Raw genomic sequence first — 12458 nt, forward strand, 5'->3', positions numbered from 1 at the left:
AAGCGGGTTAGACGGTCCCGGGGCCGAGCGACCGGAAGGGTGGCGTGGGCCGAGAGGGCGAAGCGAAGCCAGAAAATGTTGGAAAATCATAAGCAGGGAATGATGCTGCGAAGAGCTGGGATGGCACCGAGCAGACCGGGGTGGCAGGAAACGTGGGGCGCACAGGGGGAGGTTTCCACCTGGGAGGGGGCGGCCCGGGTCCTTGCGCGCCCCCGGCTCAGGAAAGGCCGCAATGAAGCTCCAGTGAAACTGACCAGAAAGGCCACGGCTACCCCGACCGTCCCCTGTCCTCGCCCGCTGCAGGGCAGACGGCGGGGTAGCCAGGCGCCTGGGGCCAGAGGGGCGCGTGTCCGTCCGCCTGGGCCTCTGTCCTCCCTTTTCCCCTCTACCCCCCTCCCCCGGTCCTGTGGCCACTCTTGAGTTTGGGTGTCGGTGTTCCCCCTCCTGCCCTCTTTTACTCCCACCCCCACCTTCTCCTTTCTCCCACGCATCCCTCTGACTCTCCCCCCACCTCCTTCTCTGCCCCCCCTTTTCTTTCTCCCTCTCCCCGTCTCTGCCCACCGGTGCCCCCTCCCCCTTGCCCGTCTTCTCTTCCCATCTTTTGCTCCCCTGTCTCTCTTCCTCACAGTCTCGCCCACCCCCTGACCCTCTCCCCCTCAGACTGCCCCCTCTCCTTCTTTTTCCTGTCTCCGAGTCCCCTCCTCTCTCCCCCTCCATCCCCTCTCCTTCAGGGTTCCCCCCTCCCCTCCCCTCTCTCCCACTCCTCCCTCTCCTCCCTCTCCTCCCTCTCCTCTCCCCCTCTGGCTCTGCTCGCTCCCCGCAGGCCAACGTGTGTTATTTTATTTGTCTAGAGAGAGCCTATTTGTTCAGTGATGTGTGGCCTCCTGGCCGCCTGCTTTAATGGGGGACGCGGAGGCTGGTTTCTGTGGGTATTAGCATACAGCTGCCGCGCCGCTCAGCCCGGCCCGGCGCGCACTTTATCCCAGCCTTATCATCACCTCTTCTCTCAACCAGAAAACAATCAACAGCTCCTCACACAAGGCGACTTTCGAGCCCCTCTCCCAGGTCCACGGCGCACCCGGAGCCGGGTGCACCCCTGCGCTCTCCCTGGCTCTCGCGCGGGCGCGTGCACACGCGCACACACGCACACACCCTCTTCTGAGGGTCAGTATTGATTGGGGGGCTCCGTATTTTATCCTCCATGCACTGTTCCTTTTCCTCTCCCACCTCCCCTTCTGTTTTTCGTTTGCCTTCCTGGGACATTTGGGTGTGATCTAAGGAGCTGTTTTTTTGGAAAGGAGGGGGCCACATTCTAGTACAAACCCACACGTGTCAGGAGAGCATTAGGGCCTCTACGCGCATGGGTGCTGCGTCTCCTGTGCGGGAATAGCACGTGGGGAATTGACCTTTGGTGTTTTTCTGTCAGCAGTCTTTGTGCAAAACTACAGACTTCCAAGAGCTCCCGCCTCCGGGGCTGACCGGCACAGGCGCAGCGTAGAGGGGCTGTACAGAAGCTCTGCCGGGGCGGCGGAGGGAGGGCCACGTGTTGGCCTCTCGGAAGCGCTTTCTTTTGCCAGGGTTTATGATCCCGGAGGAGTAAATGCCTGTATTCTCCTGCAGCCCTCGAAACAGACATTTTCAAGATCAACCACTGTTGGGTTGTCTCTTATTCTTAGAAAAGTTGTTCCTTGGTGATAAAATGCTCAAATCTGCACGTGTATGCTGAAATTTCCGTCTAGCTTCAGGAAATTACTCACACTCAGAAAGTGGGACGATGATTAGTTACTTCATCCAATTCTAGAGTAGATCGTATTCTAGACATTTTCAAATCTACCAGGATACTTACAGACGACTTTTAAAAAGCAGCAAAGGAAAACTTACTATAAATGATGCATGATTTGATGTTAAGGTTGGCAGTGTCATTTGGGGTCACTTTTTTTTTTGTGACCAGAAGCTTTGTAATGGTAGTACTTGGTCAAAGAAATTACTACTGTTGATCCTCTAACTGGTTGTTCTGTTCATCTCCATTCAAGGTCCCAGGGCCTGTCACAGAAACTCACTCTATTTGCCGATGAATCTGACCCAGGGCCTCTGGGGCTGGGAGTGGCGGTGGGGGGCGGTTAGGGAAGGAGAGTTTCTTGACTCATTCGCAGGCCCTGAAATATGGTTCCAAGTGTGCTGGGTTTGCAGGTTGAAGAGGGACCAGCAGTGACTGTTCCCCACTCGTGTTACACAATCTGTACCATATGGTCAGAGCTGGGCCTACCCTCGAAATGACCCGTGCGTTTCTGTAAAACATACGTGTGAAGGAATGAGTGGAGTTTGTTCCTTGCCTGCCTTGGGAAAATCGGAGTCCGATGCTCCAGAATGACTTTGTCATTGAGAAGCAGCAGTTTGTTAACGGGTGTAGAATTGCCCTGCCAGCTATGACCCTTCCCCCAAATAGCTGTGTAGTCACTGGAATTGTGCCAACTTTTGCTAAATGTTAACATAAATACAAAAAAAGAACAAAAACTGGAATTATGTCCACAAAAGCCAGTCTGAAGCCCTGCTGCTCAAAAACTCAGACAAACTGTATCACACTATCTGCTAAAAGAGGTCCAAATAAACGAAAATAGTCTTGTGTGTTGACCCTGAATCCATACGGTTTTCTAGTAGGCACCTAATTTGCTTTATTTTTAAGAAAGAGGCTTCTGACTCACATCACAGGTGACACGTACCAGAGAGCCCCCATGCAAAGCAACAGCACCAAGGGTCCAAGGAAACGACCTTGGTTAATTTCCCACTAAGGTTTTCTTATCTAAAACCCGTGTGTGGCCCTGTCTTGCTCTGCCAGATTTTCGGCGCTTTTATGCCCGTGATCGGAAACAGGAAGTAGAAATCCAGGGGCTGTGGTAGCAGCCTCCTCATTTCAAAAGTTCCTGTAAACTTTCCTAAGCCATCAGTGCTTCTGATGTTGAATTACAGAGTTCATTTACCATCATCTGTTTTCACTATTTTCCATCCTGGACACACCGTTTTCTTTCTTTCTTTTTTTTTTTTAATCGCCCTCCGAGTATGATGGGGTAGACGTGTAAGGGACTCACAGGACTTTTCAGGAAACCAAGCAGAATCACGCCCAAGGTAAAGACAACGGTACGATCCCACTTTATTGCTAACATGCGTGTCTGTGCCCGGGAGCACGCCTGGCGTTGGTGGAGCGGCTCCCTGCCCCAGGATCGAGAGGCGCTGCCGTGCGCCACCTACTGGGAAGATAGAAAACTACAGGCAGAGGTGGGCGCGGAGGAGAAAGGACCAAACCAAGCCGGTGTCCGATGGTGCAGCCGGGCTTCAGAGGTTTCCTGTTCCCACACAGCGCTCCCCCGGGCGACACGTGCGGAAACGATCACGCGGAGACGGCGGCCGCAGCTAAATGATGCCTGGCCACGCGTACATGGGCAGGTGGTAGTGATTATAGCGCAGGTAGTCAAGGATGCTCCGCTCCACCAGCGGCTTGTAGATGCTCTCCCGGAAAACTCGTTTGAGGTACGTCCTGGGCTTCTCGGGCAGGTTAATCTCCTCATCTTCCATCTGCCGGGCTAACTCTTCTATGGAAGGAAGGCTTTCCCCCTGGAAAAGACAGTGAGGGTCCAGAGACCGAAATGACTTGGACTTAATGCCACAGTAAGAGGGCAGGTTCACTAAAACTCCCTGACGTTGATCTTTTTTTTTTATTGGTTAATTTTTTTTTTTACTATGGTAAGACACACATGATGTAAAATTTACCACTTCAACCATTTTTAAGTGCACAATTCAGAAGCGTTAAGGACACTCATGTTGTTGTGCAGCCGTCACCACCATCCACTTCCAGGATGGTCATCCCTCCCCCAAATTGCATCTGTTTATCTATTTTAACCACTGACTCCCCACCCGCTCCTCCCAGCCCCTGGCAACCACCCTTCCACTCTCTGTGTCTATGAATTTGACTATTTTAGGCACCTCACATAAATGGAATTAAACACTATTTGTCTTTTTGTGATTGGCTTACTTCACTTAGCATAATGTCTTTAAGGTTCAGCAAGGAGAGTGATTTTAAGGTCTTAATTTTCAGATAAAAATTACCTGTAGAGCATGCTTATCTTAAAAATAAGAAAGGAAGCGATTCAACATTTTTTGCATGAAAACTCCTAGATGGTTTACTATATCTGGTTACAGTCCCCAAGAAATAGGATTTTTAAAACCCTAGAATGAATTCTTAGTAAAGTGAAATGTCACTGATATCTTGAAAGATGAGGCTAAGAGAGAATAAAGTTATTTGAAGTTGAGAATCATATGCTGTACATATTTATAATATTTCCCCAACATTTTAATATAAAAATATTCAAACCTAGAGGCCAGGTGACAGAATGGGGCAGTTTGCAGCTGCACACACACCACCTGCCTCCTGGGCTGACATGTTGCAGTATCTGCTACATCAGCTGCCCGCCCGTCTGTGGGAGGGTTGTTAGAAAGAGCACTTCACCGAGGTTTGTGTGCCTCCTGAACACCACGATCATTGAAAATTACCCTAAGGGAACATGGACTTTGATGGTATATTCATTTGAACTTCCAATAATTCTTTTTATTTTTAACAGAAAAAAGTGGATAATTTGCAGAATTCTACTGGATTCTTAATTTATTAACAGTACGAACTTACAGATGGAAAAATATATTCACACTATACAGAGACGTAAGATAATTATCACTTGGTTATTTAAGCAAGACACAACCAGGTGTGGGAGGTTACACACACATTGCTCGGAAGAACAGTCAGTGCGGGTCCAGGACTTCATGCACTCAGCACAGACAGTGAGAGAGAAGAAGGCAAGTGGTACCCAGAACTAAATATTAGAGGTGCTGAAACATTTGAGTCCCTGAGCATATATGCGGTATATATGAGGTTGGTTCTTTCTCCCTTAATCTTTCAGAAAAATTGTATCAAACATAAACAACGAATTTACAAAAATTATTGAGGATTTTGGGCTCATCTTGTGTGATGCTATTCTAACATTGGGGTAAATGGTGTAAAGTCACAAAATGGAACTTTTAAATTTATGCAAGACAAATACTGCTCTAGATTAGAGAAGGATTCTTGTGCATCTGCCTCTCCTGGGGTGGCTGCTCACGGTGTGACCACCGCCCCTCCGGGCCGGCTCACCTGTGAACAGCTCACCTCCTGAGGCCTCATACGTGACCTTTTGTGTCTGGCTTCTTTCATTTACCGTAATGTTCTGAGATTCGTCCCCTTTCTAGAATGTATCAGTACTACACTGCTTTTATGGCACATGAAGTTTCCTTTGTATGGAGAGACCACATCTAGTTACCCTGTGGTCCGCTGACAGACATTGGGGTTCTTTCTTCCGTCTTGTAATTCTGAATGGTGCTGCAATGAACAGTCATAGGCAAGTACTCATCTGGACACTGATTTTCAGGTCTTTGGGCTGTACACCTAGGACAGCAGTGGCTCGGTCATATGGTAATTCTGTCTGTAAGCTTTTAGGAACCATCAAACCGTTTCCCCACAGCAACTGCGTGATGATTTTACATTCCCACCAGCAATGTGCGAGAGTTCCAGTTTTCCCACATCCTTGCCAACGCTCATTATTTCCTGTTTTTTTTTCCTTTACGGTAACCATCCTAGTGGGTGTGAAGTGGTATCTCACTGCTGTTCAGCTTCGTATTTCCTTAATGATTAATGATGTTAACATCTCTTCGTGTAGATGGGGTTACTTTGGACTCTTGATTTTGTTCCATGGATCTCTGTGTCTGTCCTTAATTCGCTGCCATACTGTCCTGCTTACTGATTTGTATTAAGTTTTGAAATTGCAAAGTGCGTGTCCTTCAACTTTTTTTATTCCCAAAATTGTTTTAGCTATTTGAAATCTCTTGCATTTCCATATGAGCTTCAGGATTGGTGTTTCCATTTCTAAAAAAAAAAAAATACCATGGGGATTTTTATAGGATTGCCCTGAATCTATAGCGTGCTTTGCATAGGGTTGCTGTCTTAGGAATATTAAGTCTTCTAGTCCATGAACACAGATGTCTTTTCATTATTAAGGTCATCTTGAGCTTCTTTCAGAAATGTTTCCTGCTTCTCAGTGTACAGATCTTGTACCTCCTCCTTAAATACATGCCTGGTTGTTTTATTCTTTTTGATGCCATTGCAAATGGAATTGTTTTCTTAATGTCATTTTGGATCATTGATTGTAATGTCGACGACTGACTGTTGTGTGTTGGTGTACAGCCCTGTAACTGCTGACTCTATCTACTATCTCTAATACTATTTTGTGATTCTCTAGGATTTTATTAAATAAGATTATGTCATTTGAGAAAAGAGACAGTTTTCCTTTCAAACGTGGATGCCTTTTATTTCCTTTTCCTGCCTAACTGCTGTGGCTAGAGCTCCCAGTACAGTGCTGAATGGAAGTTGTGAGAGCGGGCATCCTTGCCTCGTTCCGGGTTTCGGAGGAAGAACTTCAGTCTCTCACCGCTGAGCGTGCTGTTAGCCGTGGGCCATTCATAGACGCTCTCAATCAGGTTGGGCCAGTTTCCTTCTATTTCTGGGCTTTTTAATGTTTTTACCACGAGACCATGTTTGATTTAGTCAGATGCCTTTTCTGCATCAATTGAGAGTATAGCATTTCCCCCCTTTCATTTTAGGAATGCTGTGCATTACACTGATTAATTTTCATTATGCTGACCCACTCTTATGTTCATGGGATATGGTACACAATCTCCTAAATATGCTGCTGGATTTAGTCTGCTGTGTTCTGTTGAAGATTTCTGCATCGAAATTCATAGGGACGTCGTTCTGTAGTTTTCTTTCGATGTCTTGGTCTGGATTTGGTATCAGGGCCGTGCTGGCCTCACAGAGGGGGCTCGGGCGTTTCCCTTGCTCTTCTATTTTATTGGAGAAGTTTGAGAAGGACTGGTGTTAATTCTTCTTTAAGTGCTCGGTGGAATTCATCAGGGAGGCCGCCCGGTCTGGGGATTCTCTGTCAGGAGGGTTTGGATCCCTGACTCGGTACCTTTACGAACGATAGGTCTGCTGAGATTTTCTGTTTCTTCTTGAGTCAGCTTTTGTAGTTTGTGTGTTTCTAGGAATTCGTCTGTTTCATCTAGGTTCTCTATTTGGTTGGCATACACTGTTCATAGCATTCTTTTAAACCATTATTTCTGCAAGAAATGTCCCCACTTCCATTTCATCAGGAATTTGAGTTCTTTTTTCTTGGTCAGTCTAGCTAAAGGTTTATTAATTTTGACCTTTTTAAAGAACCAACGCTTTGTTTTGCCAATTTTCTCTGTCCTTCTTCTAGTCTCTGTTTCATTTATCTCCAGTCGAATGATGATTTCCTTCCTTGTGCTCGCATTGGGTTTAGTCTGGTTTTCATTCTCTAGCTCCGTAAGGGGTAAGATTAGGTTATTGATTTGAAGTCTGCCCCCCCCCACCACCTTTTTTTTTCAATGGAATCATTTACAGCTATAGATTTCCTTCTGAAAACTGTTTTCACTGTGCATCACATAAATTTTGGTCTGTTGTGTTTTCATTTTCATTTGTCTCTAAGCATTTCTAATACTCCATTTGAAAGCAAGAAGTTGCTTAAAAACCTGTTATTCCACTTCTAGTTGATTACCAGGCTCATTTCACTGAGGTTGGGGAATATACTTTGCATGATTTAGATCTTTTAAAACTTACTGACACTTATGTCACAGCCTGTCCTGGAGGACGTCCCATGTGCCCCAGAGAAGAACGTACATCCTGCTGCGGGGGAGCCGAGTGCTCTGTGCACAGCGAGGTCTGGCTGGTGTACCCGGCTGTTCAAGTCCTCTGTCTCCTTATTAATCGTCTACCTGGTGGTCCTATCCATGACTGAAAGTGGTATTTCAAAGTCTCCAACTATCATCTTTAAACTATTTTTCCCCAATTCCATCAGTATTTCCTTCATACACTGTAGGGTTCTGTTGTTGTTCATACATGTTTATAATTGTCATATCTTTCTTAAAGGACTTTGAAGGATGATTCTGACGATACAGAATTTCACCTTGGCTTCAGCCACAGCTAAATGCAGTGCCAGTGGGTTTATAATCTGTTCCCATTTTCACTTACACAAAAGGAATTGAGATGTCTTAAAATGATTTTTTAAAAAAATAAACACTATGCAGGTTTATAATCTATATATGACTTACACTGAGTCATAGGTAATAGTTTTTTATTTCTTTCTCCACATGTGGAAGGAGAGGAAAATGGATAAACAGCTTGGGGACGTCATAGTTAATAGGACTGAACTTCTGTACTTCCCTGAAGGTAAGGTAGAAAGTGAAATTCAGTGGGTTACATCATCTCAGTATTTGAGAAAAGGAATTGTAATTTTTGAGTGAAGGCAATCTGCTTTCTTTTCTTTCTTTCTTTAAAATTGCAGTATAGTCAGTTTACAATGTTGTATCAGTTTCTGGTGTACAGCATAATAGTTCAGTCATACATACACATACATATATTTGTTTTCATATTCTTTTTCATTATATGTCACTACAAGATATTGAATATAGTTCTCTGTGCTATATAGTATAAACTTGTTGTTTATCTATTTTATATACAGTAGTTAGTATCTGCAAATCTCAAACTCCCAATTTATCCCTTCCTCCCCTGGTAACCATAAGTCTATTTTCTATGTCTGTGAGTCTGTTTCTGCTTTGTAAATAAGTTCATTTGTCTTTTTTTTTTAAGATTCCATATATGAGTGATATCATACAGTATTTTTCTTTCTTTTTCTAGCTTACTTCACTTAGAATGACAACCTCCAGGTCCATCCATGTTGCTGCAAATGGCATTATTTTATTCTTTTTTATGGCTGAGTAGTATTCCATTGTATAAATTTACCACAACTTCTTTATCCAGTCATCTGTTGTTGGACATTTACACTGTTTCCATGTCTTGTCCATTGTAAACCATGTTGCTATGAACATCGGGGTGCATGTATCTTTTTGAATTAAGGTTCCCTCTGGATATGTATGCCCAGGAGTGGGATTGCTGGATCATACAGTGAGTCTATTTTTAGCCTTTTGAGGAATCTCCATACTGTTTTCCATCGATGGAAAACAGAGTGTCTTGTTCTAGTGTGAAAAATGTCCTGGGTAATTTGATAGGGATAGCATTAGATCTGTAGATTGCTTCGGTTAGTTTGGCCATTTTAACAGTATCAATTCCTCCAATCCAAGAATATGGGATATCTTTCCATTTCTTTAAGTCATCTCTAATTTCCTTAATCAGTGTTTTGTAGTTCTCCACATGTAAGTCTTTCACCTTCTGGGTCAGATTTATTCCTAAGTATTTTATTTTGGGGGATGCAATTTCAAAAGGGATTGTTTCTTTACTATCCTTTTCTGATATTTCATTGTTAGTGTAAAGAAATACAACTGATTTCTGTATGTTAATCTTGTGACCTGCTACCTTGCCAAATTCTTTTATCAGCTCTAGTAGTTTTTGTGTGGAGCCTTTAGGGTTTTCTATATATGGTATCAGGACATCCACATATAGTGACAATTTTACCTTTTCTCTTCCAATTTGGATCCTTTTTATTTTTTTACTTGTCTGACTGCTGTGGCTAGGACTTCCAATGATAGATTAAATAGAAGTAGTGAGGGCGGGCATCCTTGTCTTGTTCTGGATTTCAGCGGGAGGGCTTTAAACTTTTCACCATTGAGTATTATGCTGGCTGTAGGTTTGTCATAAATAGCTTTTATTATGTTGAGACATGTTCCCTCTATAGTCACTTTGGTAAGAGTTTTTATCATAAATGGGTGTTGAATTTTATCAAATGGTTTTCCTGCATCTATTGAGATGATCATGTGGTTTTTGTCCTTTCCCTTTGGATGTGGTGTATCATATTGGTTGATTTCCGTATGTTGAGCCACCCTTGTGTCCCTGCGATGAATCCAGCTTGATCATGGTGTATGGTCTTTTTTATGTGCTGTTGGGTTCTGTTTGCTAATATTTTGTTGAGGATTTTTGCATCTGTGTTCATTACCAGCATTAGCCTATAGATTTCTTTTTTGGTAGTGTCTTTGTCTGGCTTTGGTATCAGGGTGATGGTGGCTTCATAGAATGAGTCTGGGAGCATTCCCTCCTCTTTAATCCTTTGGAAGAGTGTGAGAAAGATCAATATGAGTTCTTTGTTTGGTAGAATTCCCCAGTGAAGCCATCTGGTCCTGGACTTTTGTTTGCAGGGAGATTTTTTTATTGCTGATTCTATTTCACTTGTAGTGACTGGTCTGTTCAAATGATCTATTTCTTCTTGATTCAGTCTTGGTGGACTGTATGTTTCTAGAAATGTGTTCACTTCTTCTGGGTTGTCCAGTTTGCTGCCATACCGTTTTTCAGCATATTCTCTTATGACTTTTTGTGTTTCTGTGGTGTTGGTTGTAATCTCTCCATTTTCCTTTCTTGTTGTGTTTATTTGTGTTCTCTCTCTTTTCTTCCTGGTGAGCCCGGCCAGAGGTTTGTCAATTTTGTTTACTCTTTCAAAAAAGCAGCTCCTGTTTGATTGATTTTTTCTATTGTTTTTTAATCTCTATTTTATTTATTTCCTCCCTGATCTTTATTATTTCCTTCCTTCTGCTGACTTTAGGTTTTGTTTGTTCTTTTTCTAATTCTTTCAGGTGGCAGGTTAGGTTGTTTATTTGAGACTGTTCTTGTTTTTTGGGGAATCACTGTGAAGTTCCCTCTTACGACTGCTTTTGCTGCATCCCTAGATTTTGTGTGGTTGTGTTTTCATTGATGTTTGTCTCAAAGTATTTTTTAATTTCCTCTTTGATTTCATCATCGACCCATTGGTTTTTTAGTAGCGTGTTGTTTAATTTCTATCCTCTTAAATTTGTTGAGGCTTCTTTTGTGCCCAGGCTTGTGATCTTCCCTAGAGAATTTTCCATGCACACTTGGTAAGAATGTACATTCTGTATTTTGGGGATGTAGTGTCCTAAAAGTATCAACCAAGGCCAACGGTTCTATTGTCATTTAGTATCTCTGCTGCCTTATTGATTTCGTGTCTGGAAGACCTGTCCAGTGATATTAGTGGGGTGTTAAAGTCTCCTACTACCATTGTATTCCCATCAGTTTCTCCCTTTATGTCTGTTAGTATTTTATATATTTAGGTGCTCCTATATTGGGTGCATATATGTTAACAAGTGCAATATCCTCATCTTGTATTGCTCCTTTAATCATTATATAGTATCTTTCTTTATGGTCTATATTCTAAAGTCTATTCTGTCTGATATGAGTATTGCTACTCCTGCTTTCTTGCCATTTCCATTTGCATGGAACATCTTTTTCCACCCTCTCACTTTCAATCTATGTGTCCTTCACTCTAAAGTGGGTCTCTGGTAGGCAGCACATTGTAGGCTTTTATTTTATTATCCCATCTGCCACTCTGTGTGTTTTGACTGGAGCATTTAGTCCATTGACATTTGCAGTAATTATTGATAGATGTGTGCTTATGGCCATTTCAAACTTTTGTTTTCCAGTTGATTTGGTATTTCTTCTCTGTTCCTTTCTTTCCCCTTTTTTTGTGGTTTGATACATTTTTTTGTATTAGCTTGGTTTCTTTTTGGGTTGTGTGACTGCAGTGTATGCTTTTGACTTGTGGTTACCCTGTTTTTCAAGTATATTAACCCATTAATGCATCTGTTTGCTTTAAACTGATAGTCTTGTAGGCTCAAATACATACTAAAAAGAAAGAAAAAAAAAGAAGAGAGAAAATAAATCTATATTTTCTTGCTCCCCTCTCCCACCTTTGATGATTTTGATGTCCTCTTATACATCTTCATGTTTATTCTCTTGCAACTCATTGTAGTTATTGCATTTCCAGTTATGATTTTCTCATTTCTATAGCTTCCTACTTCTTTTCTATTTAGAGTAGACCTTTCAACATTTCTTTTAGAGTAGGGTTAGTATTGCTGAATTCTTTTAGTTTTTCCTTGTCTGTGAAATTCTCTCTCCTTCTATTCTAAAGGACAGTCTTGCCAGATAAAGTATCCTAGGTTGCAGATTTTTTTCAATCAGGACTTTGAGTATATCTTGCCCCTCCCTTCTGACCAGCAGTGTCTGTGTAAAGAAATCAGCTGAAAGCCTCATGGGGGCTCCCTTATAACTCACCCTTTTTCTCTTGCTGCCTTTAGAATCATTTCTTTAACTTTGGCATCTTAATTATAATATGTCTTGGTATAGGTCTGTCTGGGTTCTTCTTGTTGGAGACCCTCTGTGCTTCCTGTACTTGGATATCTGATTCCTTCTTTAGGTTTGGAAAGGTTTCAGTCATGATTTCTTCAAATACCTTTTCTGACCCCTTTTCTCTGTCTTCTCCTCCTGGGACCCATATTATGCACAGATTGGCACGTTTTATGTTATCCCATAGGTCCCTTAGATTGTTACCATTGGTTTTTATTTG

At 42.8% G+C, this 12458-nt stretch overlaps 1 protein-coding gene across 3 annotated transcripts in view; it reads right to left on the reverse strand.

The window, feature by feature from the left end:
* Nucleotides 1-3124: 3124 nt before the first annotated feature.
* The window catches only part of CFAP61 (cilia and flagella associated protein 61), a 257667-nt gene continuing 248333 nt past the window's right edge, over nt 3125-12458 (reverse strand). For all 3 annotated transcript variants that reach the window (XM_072943713.1, XM_072943712.1, XM_072943711.1), the window contains one exon: nt 3125-3609. In XM_072943713.1, the coding sequence (XP_072799814.1) occupies nt 3409-3609 (201 nt within the window). In that variant the 3' untranslated portion in view covers nt 3125-3408. The remainder of the gene's footprint in view (nt 3610-12458) is intronic.

Source organism: Vicugna pacos, chromosome 19 (assembly GCF_048564905.1).
Source record: "Vicugna pacos chromosome 19, VicPac4, whole genome shotgun sequence".
Taxonomy (NCBI): domain Eukaryota; kingdom Metazoa; phylum Chordata; class Mammalia; order Artiodactyla; family Camelidae; genus Vicugna; species Vicugna pacos.